This window comes from Mytilus californianus, unplaced genomic scaffold, assembly GCF_021869535.1.
Source record: "Mytilus californianus isolate M0D057914Y unplaced genomic scaffold, xbMytCali1.0.p SCAF_7, whole genome shotgun sequence".
In the NCBI taxonomy this organism is placed as follows: domain Eukaryota; kingdom Metazoa; phylum Mollusca; class Bivalvia; order Mytilida; family Mytilidae; genus Mytilus; species Mytilus californianus.
This window is the reverse complement of record NW_026262723.1, coordinates 52655156-52677392: the sequence shown is the minus strand read 5'-3', so window position 1 is coordinate 52677392 and position 22237 is coordinate 52655156. Positions and strand designations below refer to the sequence as shown.

The 22237-nt window shown below is 33.4% G+C and overlaps 1 protein-coding gene across 1 annotated transcript; it reads left to right on the top strand.

Annotated features, from left to right (window-relative positions):
- LOC127707636 (uncharacterized) lies at positions 1-20793 on the top strand. Its single transcript, XM_052212273.1, has 4 exons — positions 1-145; positions 9414-10115; positions 11735-11810; positions 18002-20793. The coding sequence occupies exons 1-4, from the start codon at positions 106-108 to the stop codon at positions 18384-18386; spliced, it is 1203 nt and encodes a 400-aa protein (XP_052068233.1). The 5' UTR covers positions 1-105; the 3' UTR covers positions 18387-20793.
- The last annotated feature ends 1444 nt before the right edge of the window (positions 20794-22237 follow it).

Sequence of the window (22237 nt, the reverse complement as noted above, 5' to 3'; positions counted from 1 at the left end):
TCACCTTTTATTTGTGAAGAAATTATTTTTTATCCGGGTTTGAGTTGTCTTCCTGCTTTGCGACCATCTCCCCTACTTCCCTATTGTAAACGATACTGGTGCGTGATGAGGCTGTATCTTATGACGATACTTGGTCAATATGCAGGTAAGCCTCAATGTTGAGATTAGTCTAATGATCACAAAACAAATGTATGCAAATATATACTCCTTATAGATACCACCTTAAGTTAACTTGCCACTGAATGAGTTGGTAACATGATGAGAGTTGGAATTAATTATTGTTGTACACCCAGTAGCAAATATTTGAAGCTTGTACCAGACTGCTTACTTAAATACTGAGTTTATATAACACATGTATTATGTGATACAGGAAGTTCTTTATATAAAGAAAAGATAATTCATCTACAAAAATATATTAGTATAAATTGTGCGGTTACGCTTGGAATGGAATCTGTATCAGTACACACAGAAATGGGAATTTGATATGTATCTTCTCCACAAGGCTAAAGTAAAATCCAAATGTTTTTTGTTTGATTATTATCTATATGTGTTTTGTAAGTTTTTTCAAAATGTCTACAGAAGAAAATCATCCAACACTATAACATCTTTCAAATACTCGAAGTAAATTGTTTTTTTAAATGTATGTCACTACCGCCAGTTTCGAACCTGTACCTCTTTGAGCATACCAAATTTACAAAAATAAGGTTTACAAACAATGTATTTATCATGTTGCTGTGTTCCATTCTACGGAAGTTTAGCTCTATTCAATGGAGTAATAATTCGTCTGTTTGTTGCTGTTTACTTTCTTGTTTTTTGTTTTGTTTTTAGTAAAAATAAGAAGATGTGATATGATTGCCAATGAGACAACTGTCTAACAGAAGTCAAATGACGAAGATATAAGCAGATATAAGCAACTATCGGCCTTTAACAATGAGTAAAACCGTAAGCTATAAAATGCCCCGACATTACAAAAAGGTAAAACAATTTAAACGAGAAAACCAACGACATTTTTTATGTACAAAACATAGCTATGCGTTCAATACTCATTTTTACAGTAAAAAACAATTTAATAGCAAAATCAGTACACTGATTTTTAATCAATGCCTGAAATATACTAAGAACTGTGAAAATAACTCAATAGGTATCCCTGTACAGTTATAAACACTAAAGGTCCTACATCATGTCAATACTTATCTTTTGGTATTGCACAAGGGCATGTACTTTTCTGACTATTAATGACGTCTTGACAATAAATCCATTTGATGTTGGATGTGCATTGATTGATATTCAAGTCTAAGGTACATGATTTTTATAAGCCCGTTTATGATATACCTTTGTCCGTCCGTCTGCCCGTCCGTCGTCAACATGTCGGACAATAACTCAAAAATGCTTTAACCAATTTTTATGAAACTTTGGTGAATTGTTTATTTCTATCAAAATAAGCTCCCTTTAGTGTCTTTTAAAATTTCTGATATGACGTTGAGGAGTTATGGAACTTTACTCGTTGAAAAGGCGACGGGCGTATCATGCACTCATGGCGCAGCTCATTATTATTTTATTAGTTGTTATTGGCTTTATTATCTTTCAATACATGCGAATACTCTCAGATCTGTACTTTGTGTCTTAAGTGTTTTTGTTACCGGTAATTGTGTTGTGCTTTGTTCCGATTTGACGAGACAAGCCATTTTCAACTGATGTTTATAGTTTGTTCTTTTTTTGTGCTGAACATAACGACACATTCCAAGGTTAGGGGGAGGATAGGGGGCCCGCAAGGTTTAACCCTACCACATTATGTATGGGCTTGTCCAAAACCAGGAGTCTGAAAATCAGTGGTTGTCGGTTGTTGTTGTATATCATATTTGTAATTCGTTTATTATTTTGTACATAAATCAGGCCGTTAGTTTTCTCATTTGAATTGTTTTACATTGAAAATTTTGTCATTTCGGGTTCTTTTATAGCTTTTATATCTTTACTAGTATTGGTTTTGCTCATTTTAAAAGGACGTACAGTGACCTATAGTTGCTAACTTCTACGTTATTTGGTCTCAGGTGGAGAGTTTTCCAAAATCCTTGTATACAAATCCTTGGTAATATAATCGTTCAATATTGTTATAAAGACCAGAAGAGCCAATCAAGTTAGTAAGTAAGATATGCGTAGCGCTCCAGGTCCTCCAACATTTTACAGAAACAAAATTCTATCTGCACTGCCGGTCACACTGTGTTTGTTGTCTCCCTTTTCATATCTTTGTATTGTTAGTTTATTATTGTTCCCCGATAACAAAAATGATAATTTGAACTTTGGTGGATAGTTATCTCATTGTCAATCATACCATATCTCCTTATTTTCATAATAATCATTTGAACACTGTAGTTATACTTGTAACCACTCTGCTCCTTTAGGGCATCATAATATTGTTTTGTATTGTACTGAGCTCCCCTCCCTGAAACAAGGACAAAAAACAAATAAAAACAATACAAACAAAACACGAATGGTCGGTGCCTTATCAAAAAAAAAAAGAAAATTGAAATTTGGTAAATGTTGCATTAGTGTGTAACTGAAAGATTAATTTATGCATTGCCATTTCTTTACGTTCAATGTTAAAAAAAATGAAACCAACACTTAATATATTTCCTGTGTCCGAACCACTTTTAGTAAGGATTTAGTTTAAACAGTAGTTATTATTGAAAATTATAACATTGTCGATATAATAGTATAATTTATATAGTAGTCAAATATGGAATTCGGAAACAAGTTTGAACCACTTTTTAAAAATCCGTCTCCCGAGTTACCTTCATTAGAAACGCTCAAAGCCGATTATTTGAAAGCCAAGGATGCCGGTACAAAAACCGAAACAGCTGAAGAGCTATATACCCACGTCCTTTCTGTTCTATTATTTGATCAAAAAGAGTTTTAAAATAATAGCCAAATCCATTTAAGGTCAATTTTGACAATAAACATTGACACATAGAGGACAATACACAATCATTACAAATCAAAATCAACGAGTTTATCTGATAAACACTGTATTATACTTCATGTCAAAATGCCAGATTTTGATTGGTTAATACGAAGGAGACAATTTACTCTATCCTATGATAAATACTCTATTACCCTTCACGGAGACGCTTGATGCCACAGCTGTCTTATGTGGAACTCTGATATTACTTTATGTTGTTTTATTATTACTTGATGATATTTTGTCTTTACTTGATATGGTTTTGACATTACATAATGATGTTTTGATATAACTCAATATGGAATAGTCATTACTTAATGATATTTCGATATTACACGATATGGTTTCGTATTGACTTGATATAGTTTTGTCATTACTCAATATGGTTGTGTCATTACTCGATGTGGTTTCACCATTATTTAATGTGGTTGTGTCATTAGTCAATGTGATTTTAACATTACTTGATGTGAATGTGACTTAACGTTACGTAGTTGTTTCATTACATAATGTGGCTTTGTTATTTCGTAATGATGATTTGCCTATTCTTTATATGGTTTTAACATTACGCAATGATGTTTCAAAATTTGACGATTTTACACTACATGATGTGTTTGTTTCATTATTTGATGTGGTCCTGTCATTCTTTGGTGTGGTTATTCCATTACTTGATGAGGTAAAACCACGTGACCAATTCGGAAAAAAATATGTTCTATTTTTAAACAGATTTCAATATATCGTTTGTTTAATGTGCTGTATCGCTATCCATTGAGTTAAAGTTCATATTAAAGTTCGAGTGGTTGTTCAGAGTAATTTGGTATTAAAATGGGGAACGGCAGACAATAATAAGAAAAAAAGTATTCAAAAGTTTACAGTATTTCGGACATAATTGGGATATCCCCAAACCACTTGGTCCTGTTGTTTTTATCCTAATAAATTTGTAAAATATTCCACGGAACCATGTGTCTCGCCTGATATTGCTGCTGTAAGTGTAAAAGCTTCATGTTGATCGGCTGTACATTTATCTATACATTTATCGGTAAAAACAAAATTAAAAAAAACAATTTTTTTCTGTAGATGCTTTTTCTTGAAATTGAGGAATAACTCCTATACAAGTTTTAAAACACTTCATGGAGGTTTACAAATTTATCATGTCAAAACAGTTTAATTCGGTTTTATTTAACTAAAACAAAACTGTATGGTTTTCAACAATGAGCAAAACCCATACCCTATAGTAAGCTATAAAAGGTCCCGAAATGAAAAATGTAACTAGAAACCTAACGATCTATAGATAGATACATAGATACTTTATTCTCTAAAAACTAAATACAAGTTTACAGAGAAACATACAATATAAATACAGATACAATAGTCGAGGTAAACAAATACAGTATGATATTCTAAAAGTACAAATTTATGATGGCATACATGTTTAGTAACATGTATAATGAAAGGTTAAACTCAATAGAAATTAAAAAAATGGAGATGGAGACGCCGACGCCACTATCGACGACGAAATATAGGTTTGTTGTGTTTCACTGCCGCTACATTGATGTCGCAGGCTCGACACAAATCAACAGACTTGAACTTTATTGTTAACAAATGAAACACTTCAAATCAACTCACACTAAAGTGATGGGGGCTCGGACTAAGCGACAAAGCATCAATACTATAAAATAGAATTCTCCGAATTTTTTTTTAGCGTAAATGATCATTTGAACTTATACGAATATCAATCTTTTATTTGTAATCAATTGAATTCCCTGATCTACCTCGCACTAATTGAAAAATAAACTTTTTGGAATATCTGTTTCACATGTGACGACGGACATGTTCCAGTGGTCGTAACCATAATACCGTCATCTTTTCCTTGAATGTAAACTACCAAATAAAACTAAATCACTGGGTTTGTACTTTCTCGAATAACACGACGGGTGCCTTTCTGACGCATCCGAGATCACCCCGATGGATTTATATTACCCAGTCATACCGATCTATTGAATCAGCCAAATGAAACTGTTTTGTATGCCACCGCAACTGAAAGTTGGGGGCATATTGTTTTACCCCCGTCCGTCCGTCCGTCCGTCGGTCCGTCTGTCCGTCCCATTATGGGTATATAGTTATTCCGCATAACTCCTCCTACAGTTTGAATACTAGGAAGTTTTCTCTTTACTGGCTTTTTGTACATATATTGAAGGTGTGCATGTGGTCAGGGTTTAATGTTTACTAATATTTGCTTTTTTGGGAGATAGTTGAACTTTGTAATTTTTTGGGAGATAATTGAACTTTTTTTTGTCATTTTTGGGGTATAAGCGGTTAAATGAGTTGAGTGCAGGGGCATCACGTTGTCTAGGTTACATTTTTTTCTCGTGTTGTGCTGTTACACAACTGTAACAGTCCGATGTAAGGTTAGGATTTAGCGCTCACATACATGTTAAACTCGGCCACGTGCACTTTCTTTATGTACCTGCCCCAATTCAGGAGCATGAAGTTCAATTGTTGTCGTTGTATAAATGTGTGTCATTTTTTTTTTTTTTTTTGTAGATTCTTTATTTATAAATAAGACCGTTTGTTTTTTCGTTTGATTTTTTCACATGGTGCATGGTGGCCTTTTGTAGCTGACTATACGGTGTGTTGAAGGCTGTACGGTTGCCTATATATGATTTCTTACATCCACTGCATTTAAACTCTGGTGGATAGTTGTCTCATTGTCAATCACACCACATCTAGCTTTATTTCAACTTCTATGTTGCGTTTTGTATACTGTAACATTGTTTATCTTTTGTACGCATACCCCGGCCGGAGCCCTCTTTTCGGAAGCCCGAGCAAAAGTCCTTGTTCCGCGATAGAAAATTTAATTACGAACTCATATAAGATAGCTCGAATTTCAACTCATAATCTTAATTAATCTAAATGAGACTTAAATTCGAATCTTACTCAAACTCTACCTCAAAAAGTGACTCAAAGTCATTGTTGTAACTAGAACTCTACCTTTAAATGTGACTCAAACTCGAAGTCCAACTCGAAACTCAATGGTAACTAAAACTTTAATTCTAATAATAACTTGAATTCGAAATCGAAGACTAACTCAAAGTTTAACTCAAACAGTAACCCAAACTCTAATTCGATGGATGGCCACACTCATCCAAGGCACATACAACATGGAAATCTATCTAAAAATAGAACAGGGTTTTCCGAATTGGTCACGTGATTTTACCTCATCAAGTAATGGGATAACCACACCAAAGAATGACAGGATCACATCAAATAATGAAACAAACACATCATGTAGTGTAAAATCTTCAAATTTTGAAACATCATTACGTAATGTAAAAACCATATAAAGAATAGGCAAATCATCATTACAAAATAACAAAACCACATCATGTAATGAAACAACTACATAACGTTAAGTCACATTCACATCAAGTAATGTTAAAACCACATTGACTAATGACACAACCACATTAAATAATGGCGAAACCACATCGAGTAATGACAAAACCATATTGAGTAATGACAAAACTATATCAAGTCATTACGAAACCATATCGTGTAATATTGAAATATCATTAAGTAATGACTATTCCATATTGAGTTATATCAAAACATCATTACGTAATGTCAAAACCATATTAAGTAAAGACAAAATATCATCAAGTAATAATAAAACAACATAAAGTAGTATCAAAGTTCCACATAAGACAGCTGTGGCGTTCCATAAAAAGACGTCGTAGTTTATTACTTTGAATTTGAAATTTAAGGTAGATTCACTGTATACCGCCATCTTGGATTGTACAATAGCAGTACACAATCGGTCTAGTTTTTTGCCTAAATCTGCAAATTTTGAGACAGATTTGCAATTTATGTGTAAGACTGTTTATTTGTATAAAGAAAAATAAGTGATTTATTGCTTTATCTAAAATGTTTGAATAAATACCAATATTTGTGTTTATTAGAATCAATTTTTTTATTTGGCCGTTTAAGGGGAGATAACTCTTATAGTAAAATTTTTATACTGGAATGATAATGAAATTTTCATTTTTTTGCCTGTAGCAAGAAAACAAGTTCAGTGACACCATTTTTTCTTTTTATTTTCTTAAAGCACATTAAAAAAACCTATTTTCTCATAATTTATTTCAAAAATCTATCTCAAATGTGTTTTTTATGAACAATCTATGCAAATTTGGGCACTTTTTCACGACTTGTAGCTTGAAAAATAGCACGGTGACCCATACTTTTTATTATTTTTTTTAAAAATCATAGTAAAATCTTCGTTTGGCAAAGTATAAGAAAATTCTATCTGAGGAAATATATACCGATAATCCACCTTAATAGACAGTAATAACAGAACATTCAGTATAATAAATCAAATAACACATATCTGAGAGGGTGATAGAGCAGATTGTTACCCATCGAAAAGACATTGTCAACCTTGACTTCGCCTCAGTTGAAAATGTTTTCTCGGGGTAAAATGTGCTCTATCACCCTCTCAGCTATGTGTTATTTATATAATATTGCACGGTAAATCTATATAATAGTATGTTAAATCAATATTGCTATAATTTCAATCTATTCCTCTTCACTCGTAACTCTTTCAGAATCAGCTCGCTTAAAATATTCACTCATGTTGTTATAATTTTGTTCTTTTCATTGAAGTTGGCAATGGACAAACTTTGACAGTCGTAATTTTGATCTGACCCGATTCAATCTCATTTCTTTAAATTAACCGTACCTTGTAAAGTTCCATTAATTTCTGCTAAATTTATGATTAAAAGTTACTGTAGAATTTTTCTAACCATCAGAGTATTTGAGGTATAACATAAAATTTGTGAAGGGCTGCTGTTGTAAAATCATGTGTAAGTTTTTCGAATTTAATGTTTTCTTCATTAACTTTCTGCTGGTATACTTATATTGATAGCACATTGTTTGATAAAACTGTTCGTGACTATGATGCGTGATAGTTATGTTAGTTCCAAATCCGGAAGATCGTCATTTGAATAGTTGTTTTTGTTTGTATTGCATGTTACAATAACGCATTTGTTTTTTTTTTCTTCTGTAAAACTTGTGTAAACGGCGGATCTTTAATAATTCTTATGCTCTTTAAAATATATTCACAACTTGTCCAGATTCCGGAACAATTTAGAGCTAGGAGTATGTTATACACATGTCTGATGTCCTGTCACAAAGCTGACCTTAGATGGATTTGGCCATTATTTTTATGTCCTTTTTGGTCATAAAGCTCTTCGACTGTTTCGGTTCTTTACATCATTGGATTAAATGAACGGCTTTGAGCGTTCCTGATGAAGGTAAATCCAGAAAACCATTTTGGTCATAAAGCTCTTCAACAGTTTCGATGCTTTACAACCTTTGCTTTCAAATGTTTGGCTCTGAGCTTTCCTAATGAAGGTAAATCCAGGAAAGCGCTTCGCACGCATGCAATTGTGTTGTTTTCATTTGTTTTTGTCTTGTTATTGTGTGTTTGGTTTTTGTGTCATCTGCATTTATTCAGATAGAGACACTTGTTCATTGCTGATGACTGCACGTTGACCTCTAGATGACATTCCATTTTATTACGCGTTTGTTTGGGTTTTCGTTTTGTCTATTCGAACCATCTGTTTACGCAGAAAAAAAAAGTTATTTTGACTTTTCCCTCTCGGCGGTGAGGATGAGAGGCGTCAGCTTTGCAGGGCTTGATGAACAATTAATGAGCAGTTTTTGGATCACACGACAAATGTTTCGGAAATGTTGCACGTGCTGGGTGTTGGAAGAGCTCACTGAATAAACGGATCCTTTATCCTGTAAATCTCCACACTCGTGTTTGTGAAACTGCTAAGATTGAACACTTATTTCTTTGTTCATATGAAATATTGATTTAGCATTTAATCTATCAGATACCTTTAGGATAAAACGATTGGAAAGTCAGATTCTATTCAGAATTAACAAATGCATGAAAAATGGGACCATTGGCGAACAATTGCGGTAAAAAAAACCTTTTCGATTAAATCATAGCAGATAAAAAATATTGGCGTATGATGAACGGGTAATAACCAACGAAACTAAAGGCATATATATAAGCTTAATTACGAACATTGGGTAACATTAAAATTATCCCCCTGATTAATTTGCTGAATTTTCATACAATTTAACTATAATGTATTACTCTTGATCTGAACCACGGTTAGCAAATTTAAACAAAGTCGTTTTAAATACAGAAAGTAGATGACTGAAATCTAACATTAATTGCGTTGTTTTGCAAACAGGATTTTGAAAGGGGGCACCAGCAAGGCAACGTTCGGAAAGGAACTTGTTTATACATTCATCATACATGTAGCTCCATTAAGAGGGGGTGGTTGCCCCCTAAATCCTCCTCTGTTTGTTTTGTTTATTTGTATTTAAAGACTTGAAGGCATGATTTTGTGTATTACTAGTAATAAAACTAACGTCTATCAATCTTTAGGAATATTGACAAACGCCTTAACAACAAGAATGGATACTTCTACTGAAACACCAATGGCAACTTTTACGACTACTGCATCTACAGATCCATCAACGGCGTCAGCAATTACCACGTCTCCACACTCGACATTTAGCACTACGGATGCTACATCTTATACGACCACTACATCTACCGATCTATCAACGGCTGCAACAATTACAACGTCTTCACACTCGACATTTAGCACCACGGATGCTACAACTTATACGCCCACTACATCTTCTGATTCATCAACGGCGTCAGCAATTACAACGACTCCGCATTCGACATTTAGCACATCGGAAGCTACAACTTATACGACCACTTCATCTACAGATCCATTAACGGCGTCAGCAATTACAATGTCTCCACACTCGACATTTAGCACCACGGATGCTACAACTTTTACGATCACTACATCTACTGATCCATCAACAGCGTCAGCATTTTCAACGACTCCGCATTCGACATTTAGCACCACGGAAACTACTAAAACATCGAGAGAGTCATCACCAATGTTAGCTGATAGTAAAACAACTGAAATAATATCAACAGCAATGGAGACAAGAACGATGAAAATATCTAGTTCGACACCAGAAAGCACAATGTTAACAGAAACAACAATGGAACCGAATAAAACGGGCAGTCCCACTGTAACAGAAAAAACGAACACATCGAATGACGGTAATATAGTACTAGTGTCCCTTTAATAAATTTAGAAATATAGATATGATTTGTAATGTGGAGGAACAGTTAAGGCGAAGTATCCGCAATTGGGCGGTATTTCAGATGTGTTTTTTTTATATTTGAATCAATTTAGATTTCGCTAAATTGCATCGAAATGATAAAAAAAAAAGATAAATGCATATAATTTTTGTTTATAATCAGATGCAGTACCGGTAACGAGTTCTAAATGTAAACAAGATATAAATTTTAAATCTGAAAAAAACCACAATATTATAACGTATATTTTGCTTCAACCAACAAATTGTTGAAATGAACGTGAAGTACCTATTACAATGTAGCCGACACGTACTCGAGGAAAGTTTTGAACGAGAAAATAAGAATCTTTAAAGAGCTACCAAACACATATGGGTCTACACAAAACAGACAAAATTCAGCAAGACAGATATTTCCTGGAAGAGTTGCATTCTTAATCAAAATGAATTTCATTTAACCATAGACAAACAATACAATTACTACATTAAAGGACCATTGTATCATTATGTCTTTGATATAATTTATAATTTGAACATATGCTGTAAGAATTTATCATTTATAATCATGTAATGACAAAAACGCTCGTCAGCTAATGCATACGGTGCACTTTAAAGTCACGAGCATTTCAGTTCCCCAGCAGCTGTACAGACTTCACATTTAAAAGAAAATATAATTCAAAAGGAGATACATGCCTGTCCGTTGCTCAGAAAGGTCTATACAGCAAACCCCAAGTCGGTAACCTAAACACATTGTCATCAAGAACAGAGAAAAATAAATAATCAATAACATGTTTTATATTGAACATTTGTAGAGCATTTGTAGAACATTTGTAGAACACATATTCGAAGAATGGCAGTTTAAAATATTGGCTTCTAACACTTTAACCTTAATATGTTGTAAACACGCTGGATTTGTCATACCATATGCATTCGAAAGATTTGCCAAGACCCCATTATTTCTCAATATTTTCTTCAAATCTTAATTCTCAAATTTTGGTAAAAGCTCTAAAAATTCTTGTTATATCAAATTTTTTTTAGTGCAGTCTAATATTCATTTCTTCTCATATTTTATATTTTTAATGAAAAAATCCAGAGACTTCGATTTTTTCACAAAGTTTTAAGATGTTTCGAAAACAAGCAAATAAGCCAGTACAGTTATTGCAACATAATTTATGTGTAATACATCATTTATTGTATATGGTAGGGTCTGAGTGATGAAGCAAAAATGTACCACTTGCCTAATAAGAAATGCTTTGTCTAACACAAATTTGGACATGCCTGTTTCGTAACCGCTCATCATAAATGACATAACTTCAAAGAATTACTTTCGATCGACCTAAATAATCTCGTCTCATATGGATATTCCCTTGATTAATGATAATACATAATACGTTTTATAAATTATACTTCATGATTTAGTTTACTTACAAACTATTTACCTGAGAAAAAAACAGTGCAGAGAAAAAATTCGATTCCAACTGAGATCATTTTTAGAACCAAGTTGATAGGCAAATATCTAATATTTTTTGTTGTACGTGTGTGTGTGTGTTGAATTAATTCTGGTTAATTATCAATTCATTACAGTGATAATAGCTGTGGTTGTTGCTGTGTTACTTATAGTGCTGCTGATTGCAACGATTGGTGGTTTTCTTCTATTTAGGTAAGCATTGCTTTGAATGGGAAGAGACCCATATATATAGATAAGAAGATATGGTATGAGTGCCAATGAGACAACTATCCATCCAAGTCACAATGTGTAAAAAGTAAACAATTATAGGTCAAAGTACGGCCTTTAACACGGAGCCTTGGCTCACACCGAACAGCAGGCTATAAAGGGCCCCCAAAAGACTAGTGTAAAACAATTCAAACAGGAAAACCAACGGTCTAATCTATATAAAACACGAGAAACGAGAAACACTTATGAACCACACCAACAAACGACAACCACTGAACAACAGGCTCCTGACTTAGGACAGGTGCATAAAAATGCAGCGGGTTTAAACGTTTTAACAGGCGCCAACCTTCATCCTAACCTGAAACAGTGGTATAACATTACAACATAAAAAGACACAAAATAAAATATCAATTGAAATGGCTTAACTCGATCAAAAAGACAATACACAAAAACAAGTAAATATACACTGAACGAATAAGTTTGATCTATGACACAATATAAATAAAAAAGATGTTTCAATGTCAAATAGACAACTTTAACCTAGGACAAAGTGGCGTTAAATAAAGTAACGTACACAGGTAAATTTAAATATAATAATTTTGTTGATTGGAGTACAGAAACATTTTTTTACAAAATAAATTTGTTATTCATAGTAGGAGTACAGAAGTGATTTTTTTTTCGTCATACTAAATACTTGGTGGTACATATTAAAATAGTAAGACGAGATATAACACAAAATAAGTAAACATTGAATAACAGAAATGCATTACAAGTTGTGTCAACAGGTCAAATTAACACGAAAGTACGATTTGAGAGTACTCGCAATTACTGAAAACTAGTTAAAAGCCAAAAACAATTAATAATAAAAATCATGCATCAGAGACTAAAATGAATTAAAACACATCCCAGGCAGGGATTTAGTGTTTTAACGCCATGGACAGTCAAAGAAGACAGGACTTGTGCAATGCCAAAATAAAAGTAACGACAGACAGACAGTAGGATAGTAAGGATTTAACTTTATAATTAATATGTATGATGTTATGTATAGATAAAACAATTTCTAAATAGAAAATAAAACGTGGATGTGTATATATACATCCCAAAAAACCATTCGAAAAGAAATTTAGTTATGTTTTAATTTGTTGATGACAAAATCGATGTTAGTGCCAATGAAAACAATATTCAAAGATCTTATTACAACATTAATAAGATAACCTTTACTAATAAGTTTGTTTAAATGTTCGATAAGTTTACACGGATCACATAGTGATTTCCGCGCTTTTAGTACAATATTACAGTAAAATTTAGGATGTGAAATACCATTTTTAATAAGATTTCTACAGGTACAGCCACATTTACTAATCAAATCTTTGTATCTATGAAAGAATTTAGTAAATGTTTTAAGTAACTTATGGTAACGAAATCCCTCACTTAATAATTTACTAGTGATACATTGATCACTTTCGTTAAAATCGATGACATCACTACACACACGGGCATAACGAACGAGCTGGGATATATAAACACCGTATGATGGAGCCAAAGGAACATCGCCGTCCAAAAAAGGAAAATTAACAATAGGGAATGAAAAATCGTCTCTTTTGTCGTAAATTTTTGTATGGAGTTTCCCTTTAGAAGTTGAAATGTATAAATCTAGAAAAGTACAACTACTCTGTGCTGTTTATGTTAGATTTATTTAAAGTAAGTTCCGTTGGGTAAATTTCGGTAGTGTATTTAGAGATGTTTAGATTAGATATCAAACGCTAACCACGAAACAAACTATATGTATCGGTTATTTTTCTAGGTTATGATACTTTGTAATTCACGTTGTGTAGGCTGAATAATACTTTTCCCCATGACGGATCTAGGTTTTTGCGCTAGGAGGAACGTGAAAATAAGCCACTGCCAATGGTCCCTAGCAGGTCACTCGGAGGCTCACGACACTTCATTTTCTTTTCAGATCAGCTATTTTTCTTTTTGTATCTATCTCTGTTGTAACCCATGCCAAATTCAAAGTTCATCTACTAATGTGGATGTCTGCCTCTAAATACTACAATATCGGAATAATTTTCACACAGAGCAATTTTCTAAGACTCAATCTTTTTTTTTTGATATATAGTGTCAAAGATTTGAACTAGTAAAGTAACGTTTTGGTGTAATTTGGTGTAACAATTGATCAAATTATCAATGCCTAAAGATGACTCACAACTGCAATTTGCACAATTGTAACAAAATTTGAGTATTCATCCAAAAAATGTACAAGAGGAGCATTTTTATCCAAAACCAAAATTATATGGGAAGTAAAGCTATATATTGCTTTTCGAATTCAAAACAATTATCTTTGGTTAGAGATGTCATTCGGTGCAATATTGTACAAAAACGGATAACATTTGCAATATGCAGTTTAATATTCGAATACCAGTAGACAACCCGCACTTTGGCCCTGCCAACGAAACAAATTAAGGAGCCCTATCTCTTTGGGAATGAGGGTTACCATGGTATGATGTAGGGCGATTGTCCCCCATTTTGTTTCACTCACAGGGTAAAAAGCGGTAAGATGTCAAAGCTTACTGGAATAATTTGAATTTTAAAAAGATTAAATCCCCATATTTAAATAACTTTTTCAGCAACTTTTCATATTTCCATAGAATAAAATTGATCCAGTTTATTCCAAAATTGAAAATTTGCACCAAAGGATATCTTTAACGAAAAGAAATAAATTTGTATTTGAATTTTTGTTTTAATTAACAATGTCTTTCTGAAACATTTTTTTATAAATCTGTAAAATTGTCAATTTGCAGTGAAAGGTTATCTTACAGCATTCATAACTTGTTTATATGTTTAGGAGTATAGGAGGTTAGGAGAACAAATCGCAATCAGAGAAAAATTCGTACTTACAATACAAATATTTCGGACCTAATTACTATTTAATTGTTATTCTAAACTGTTTCCCAAAATTGATCGCCCTGAAGATCATAAAAAAAACATTTCATTAAAATCAAATATGTCAATAAAGGTTTTGATTTTGTAAATATTGCCGGTATTCTTAACGATCATTCCGTAAAAGAACAAATTCCTGGTTATTTTGAAAATACTGAGCTCCCTCTTATTTGTTATGTTACAAAAAATCGACCCGGAGATATGTGTTTAATTATAGCGAGGTGTGTAAAGATGTTTATATCAGAGACAATACACCTACGTCATGAAATTGCAGTAATTCAAAAAACATTTATGACCCCAGTTCCCATGTTATAACAGGAGACCTTAACATTGTCCAGGACCGAGAGTTGAAATAATTTCTTAGTAAAGGACGAAGATATCGTCCTTCGTCAATTATCAATTGGAATTAGTGTCGTAACATCATCAACGACTCACTTACTTACTGTGTGAAATGAATAAAACGAGAAAAAGCTGACAAAAATTCCTTAGATTCTTTTTTTAATTCAGTAATGAATATAGTTGATATTCGTATTAAACATTTCAAAGAACATTTCACTCCTAACAACAACCATAATAGCCATATTTATCGTATCAAACATAAGCTAAAAGAACTCGCTAAGGAATTTGTTTTTGTCCCGGCTGATAAGGCCGCCAATAATATCAGTATTGTTTGACGTAAATTTTATATTGAGGTTCTGCAAAAGGAAATCACGAATTCACCTACATTCCAACTGACTCAATTTTTAGAAAATGACATCTGTAACAAACAAACTTTTAGCTACCTCTTTACAAGCAGAACCGAATAAGATGAAAGTTCCAACTATGTGCTTCCGAAGCTGCACAAAACACCTTACAAATATAGATTTATTTCGTCTTCAAGCCATTGTTCCACAACTAAGCTGTCTATATTCTACTTACTAGTACACTTGGTACAATCAAAAACCTGGTAATAAACTGTTAAAATAATTCCTTTGAAAATATTGGAATTAATAACTTTTGGAGTGTCAAAAATTCGTTGGAAGTACTTGATAAATTGCATGCTCATATTGGTGATTTCGAATCTGTTCAAAGTTTTGATTTTTCTACCCTACATACCACTTTACCCCATATTCTCATTAAGAGAAAATTCACATACCCAATTAAATGGGCATTTCAAAAGTCGGAATGCGAGTATATATGTTCAAACTCTTTTAGATCATTTTTCAGTAACAACAAACAAAAGAACTATGTCAATTGGACCTGCTTTGATACGATAACTGCACTTGAATTTTTACTCGATAACATTTTGTTCGCTGTGGAGAGTCCGTATATCGTCAAGTTATCGGAATTCCAATGAAAGAACATCTGAAACAAAAATTTAATAATACTTTTAGAAATTTGGATGATATATTGGCTCTCAATAATGACGACTTCAGTATGTACACTAAATAGATTTATCCTGCTGAACTGACTTTAAAAATAAAGCTAATACTAACAATGAACACTGCCCTTTCCTGGAAATTGATATCTACATTTTTAACGGAAAGCTTGGCACCATCCTATGGTGTTTATATATCTCAAATTGTTCGATTCGCTCATGTATGTAACAACGTATTTGATTTTAACGAAAGAAATCTCTGTATTACTGAAAAATTATTACACCAGGGTTTTCGATATCACAAACTTGTCAAAACATTTATTAAATTTTATCATCGGTACAAGGACACCATTCGTAAATATAAATCAGAGTGCAGACATCTTATAGTTCAGGTATTCACATCCCATCTTTTATGGTAATATTCTATACAAAGCACAAAATTTCGTCATTCACCTCAAAAGCTAACCAAAACTTTAAACAGACTTATCCAGAAGGCATATGCGTAACGATACTGTTGTCAGGTCATTAAAGATTGCATTTTTTTGGTATTAATATTGATTCACTCATAGGGTCTTTGCATCGGAAATAAACACATTTATTCTAAAACCAGTTGTTGGCATGATACGGGTTATGTTAATCTCGTATATTTTATGATAGTATGATACTGAACCCCTAACAGGAGGGATTTATGCTTGATTTTCATATGATGAATACATAATCTTTCAATCAGTTTAATTGAGGTCTTGAGCTGGCATGTCAGTAACTGCTAGTAGTCCTTTGTTAATTTATGTTGATTATTGTCATTTTACTTAGTTTCTTCTGTTACCTATTCTAACATCGGATTCGGACTTCTTTTGCACTGAATTTTACTGTGCGTATTGCTGTGTGTTTGTTTATTCAACATTGGCTAGAGGTATAGGGGGAGGATTGAGATCTCACAAAACATGTTTAACCCAGCTGCATTTTTGCGCCTGTTCCAAGTCAGGAACCTCTGGCCTTTGTTAGTCTTGTGTGTTTTTTAAATTTGGTTCATTTATATGTTTCGGAGTTTAGTGTGACGTCCATGAGCAGAACTAGTATATATTATAGTTAAGGGGCCAGCTGAAGACCGCCTCCGGGTGCGGGATTTTCTCGGTGTGTTGAAGACCCATTGGTGGTCTTGGGCTGTTTTCTGCTCTTTGGTCGGGTTGTTGTCTTTTTGACGCATTCTCCGTTTCATTCCCAATCTTATTTGATATTGTAAAAATCCCGGAGTAAGCACGAAAGCTTATACACTGTAAATTTAAGTATTAGCAGATTGAAAGACTTTTCCAAATGAGAAATGATTTCAGATATTAAAAGAGTAAGAGTGGGTTTAGGTGTATAACTTTCATTTGTTTATTAAAATAAATCTGCACTGTTAACAAAAAGGGTATTTCAATAATAATATATATATACATGTATATCAATTGGTGTTCAGTTAGGTTTTTATGAATATTCATCACAAACTGGGATTCATAACATTAAAGGAATTAACACAATGTGCAGGAAGAGGGGTACAGTTAATACCCTAGGGAAAACCGATCACTTGGTGGTATACTTTTGCAGAAAAGTTATAACTGAGACATCTTAACGTGAAATTGCTGTAATCATCTAGAAACAGAGGCCAAGCTTTATTCCCAAGTCTATTGAGTGAATAACAAAGATTGTCAAAGAGCTGTAACCGACACCAAATTGTATAAAAGTGATAAACAATGTAACATACGTAAAAATACAACAACTGAAAATGTTCCTAACTTGCGACAGAAACAGGAGCAATTTGCCCCTATATTTAATGATCAATTCTTGTTGATGGGTAAAAGTTTTATTCTATGTGTGTATTTATCTTTCTCGTTTATAGATACTTCAAGAAAAAAAGAGCTGAAAGAAAAAAGAAATTTTCTCATGTTGATTTGTATATAAACACGTCATATGTCGAAGATGAGTTTAATTATGAAAAATTTGTGAACGATGCAATAGGTGATCATGACAATTACGATGACTTAAATCTCAGAACGAGTCCACCCGGAAGTGCAGCTACTGAAATTGAGCAGTTGGATTTTAACCCGAGAAGATCTAATGTTTACGACAATTTAAAAAAAGACAAAGAGACAAATCCATATGCTAATACAGGCACAGTTCAACAGGACACTAATCCGTATGCTAATAGTGACGTTACAAAGGACAGAAATATTCCACGCTCTAAATATCCAATGATGTCATCGTTTAAAGATGATACAGTATAGATAACAAATTTATGCATTGTAGGATTTATTGTCATAAAAATATGGGTATTTTGTAAAAACTTAATCCGTCGAAATGTATATAGTTCGTATTCAGTCCGTAGTGATTATCATGTATTTCATTATTTTAAGAATAAAAGAAGATGCAATCATTTTGCCAGCAGACTTATATGCGACAACCTCCTACTATATTCTAAGTTGTTGCAAAAGTTGTGTGCTTTTGCGATTGAAAGACCAAATATACAGTAATTTTTTGACGACATATATTGATTTACTGAACATCAACTTGATGAATATACAAGTTTTTGCTTACACCGCTTAGCATATACAATCAAGATGCAGATTTCGAAATTACTTGTAATCACAGGACACATTTATCCTTTTTATAATCAGATATAAAATTGAGAATTGAAATGGGGAATGTGTCAAAGAGACAACAACCCGACCAAATAGCAGAAAACAGCCGAAGGCCACCAATGGGTCTTCAACACAGCGAGAAAATCCCGCACCCGGAGGCGGGCTTCAGCTGGCCCCTAAATAAAAATGTGTACTAGTTCAATGAAAGTGGACGTCACACTAAACTCCAAAACATATAAATGAACTAAAATTAAAAACATACAAGATTTACACAGGCGCAAAAATGCGGCGGGGTTTAACATGTTTTGTGAGATCTCAACCCTCCCCTATACTCTAGCCAATATTGAATAAACAAACACACAGCAATACGCACAGTAAAACTCAGTTTAAAAGAAGTCCGAGTCCGATGTCAGAATAGGTAACAAAAGAAACTAAGCAAAATGACAATGAGACATAAATTAACAAAGGACTACTAGCAGTTACTGACATGCCAGCTCCAGCAGACCTCAATTAAACTGATTGAAAGAGTATGTCTTCATCATATGAAAACCAAGCACAATCCCTCCCGTTAGGGGTTTAGTATCATACTATCATAAAATAAACGAGAAGATCATAACCCGTATCATGCCAACAACTGGTTTTATGATAAATGTGTTTATTTCCGATGCAAAGACCCTATGAGTGAATCAATATTAATACCAAAATATGCCATCTTTAATGACCTGACAACAGGTATGTTTATGTTGCAATAAAGTAACGAGAATAAAGGGGAAAAAGTAACCAGCATATGAACTACAAAAGAATTAGAAGCAATTAATTTTAAAAGTTCGGAATATTCCTCATCCCATTCAGGGATATAGGATCGGCGAGGGGGTCTCTTGGGGATCTCGCTGTGTTGAAGACCCATTGGTGGCCTTTGGCTGTTTTTCTGCTCTTTGGTCGGGTTGTTGTCTCTTTGACGCATTCCCCGTTTCCATTCTCAACTTTATTATCATAAGTTCTTATTTACAGAGTTGTCAACAATTTGCTGTAATTTCTCATTTTTTGAACACCTGTATACACACTATGTAGGTAAGTAAGTAAGTAGATGATTTATTATAGTGACATGTGTAGAATAACTAATATTACATATTATCAATACAATAATCCTTTTGAGTTACACCTGATCTTCATATATTTAAAAACTATATGCACATATTTTCAATAAGCAATTGTGAATATTTTCTTGTAAAGAAGGTCTATCCTTTTGAAGATTTTTTTTAAATATTTGACAGTTTGTCTTTGGTATAATATCATCAAATTAACAAATGTTCTATCATCAATATTATTATCCTCTTGCCGACTTGTTCCTTTATTCATACAGGAACTTCTTAGGAAGAATAAAAGGAAGTAAGCAGTGTCCTTTAACTTCACTTTCCGCTATATATAGATGATGTTATCTCCACGGTGGGTAAGGTTGTCCTGCGAGAGAACGTTCTGTGCTGGTGATTCGGTCCTGACTGGTGCTGGTGGGTCCTGATTCTGTGCTGGTGGGTTTGTTTACATTGTACCAGAACGGCAATAAAACAACCGTTCTGTTGCTAAATTTTTCTCTGTACTTCCTAAGTACCATGCGAGGAATATTACAACGATCTTTTATTGAAAAAGTTGTGCAAATTCGCCAAACAAAATTGTCCTGACGATGTGCTGGTGATTAGAAAAATGGTCCTGGTTCTGTGCACCTATGTCCTGGTTCTGTGCCTTTATATTTTAGTTAAAAGTGGCAAATATTCAAGATCATTGATGTAGAAAATTTGTATAATTAATAGAAAATATACCTTGCATGTATTTGGTGGATATTTCATATGAGCTAAGTTAAGTCTGTTTTTTTTTTTATTTGATTTTTGAGAGGGGGTGCAAAATCTTTCTGTTGAGGTGTTTTGGCCTTTTATAAACTTTTGTTAACTGTTATTTTGAAGATATATGTGCTGTTAACTGTTATTTTGAAGATATATGTGCTGTTAACTGTTATTGACTAATTAGCTGTTATCTGTTTTCTTAAAATTGACATTGTTGTGAACTGTTATTATGAAAAAAAAAATACCCCTGTTTACTGGTTTTTGATTTTTGAATTCACTGTTTTCTCATTTAAGATGATTTAAAATGCTGTTATCGGTTTTCAATATTTTAAATTTACTATTATCTGATTTGAGCAAAATAAAAAAATATTGACCTGTTAATTGAACCCCTCTTGCCCCCTTTTGAGATAAGAAAATATGCATACGATTTGCAGGATTACGATCCTTTTGCATGACCATCAAAATACGGTGTGAAATATCCAATACCTATATAAAAAGATTATCTGGTATGTTTGCCAATGGACAAATTTCCATCAGAAACCAAATGCACTAGGTGTAAACAACTATACGTCACCGTACGACCTTCAACAATGACCCGAAAAATCAAAATGTAAAAGGTTTTGCATAAAAATGGAGAGCATAAATATAGAATAAAGGACTTTTTTTCTAATTAAATTGAGAATGGAAGTGGGGAATGTGTCAGAGACAACAACCCGACCAAAGAGCAGAAAACAGCCGACGGACACCAATGGGTCTTCAACACAGCGAGAAAATCCCGCACCCGGAGGCGGGCTTCAGCTGGTCTCTAAATAAAATGTGTACCACTTCAATGAAAATGGACGTCACACTAAACTCCATAGCATATAAATGAACTAAAATTAAAAAAAACATACAAGACTAACAAAGGCAAGAGGCTCCTGACTTGGGACAGGCGCAAAAATGCGGCGGGGTTACACATGCTTTGTGAGATCTCAACCCCCCCCCCCCCCTATATACCTCTAGCCAATGTAGAATAAACAAACACACAGCAATACGCACAGTAAAACTCAGTTTAAAAGAAGTCCGAGTCCGTATCAGAATAGGTAACTAAAGAAACTAAGCAAAATGACAATGATACATTAATTAACAAGGGACTACTAACAGTTACTTCCATGCCAGCTCCAGCAGACCTCAATTAAACTGATTGAAAGATTATGTCTTCATCATATGAAAATGAAGCACAACCTAAGTTGATCACGGCAAACTATCAGGTGAGTCTGAACATTTCATAGATGAGTTTAGATAATACATTCAGTGTAGCCTAAGCATCCTGGATATTGTTTCTCTGACAAATTTGTACGATACTGTAGATACTTTTCTTTTGATTCAACCAAATGAATCTCAGCCTTGTTTCTGCGCGTAAGAATCATGTGTCCTCAGCAGCTAAAATCAGATTTCTTTGTAACAATTTAGTGTTTATTAAAAGGATGACAATAATATTGCGTTTTTTTTTTATTAGAATAAGGAAGAGGGAGGTCACGGTGAAAGTTATTAAGCTTGGAATAGTTTTGAAATTCTAAAATTGTTGATAAAAAATAATTTGATGCAGATGATCAAGAACGATTTTATTACTGCAGTTGATAATTTTACCATTAAAACATTTTCCAAGAGGGGAAGGGG

What these genes read in the sequence shown, in the direction of transcription:
- LOC127707636 (XM_052212273.1), top strand. Translation starts at nt 106, where the DNA reads ATGAGGCTGTATCTTATGACGATACTTGGTCAATATGCAG. An exon ending in GATACTTGGTCAATATGCAG is followed by an intron (nt 146 to 9,413) that starts GTAAGCCTCAAT and finishes ATCAATCTTTAG; the next exon opens with GAATATTGACAAACGCCTTA. An exon ending in GGTGGTTTTCTTCTATTTAG is followed by an intron (nt 11,811 to 18,001) that starts GTAAGCATTGCT and finishes TCTCGTTTATAG; the next exon opens with ATACTTCAAGAAAAAAAGAG.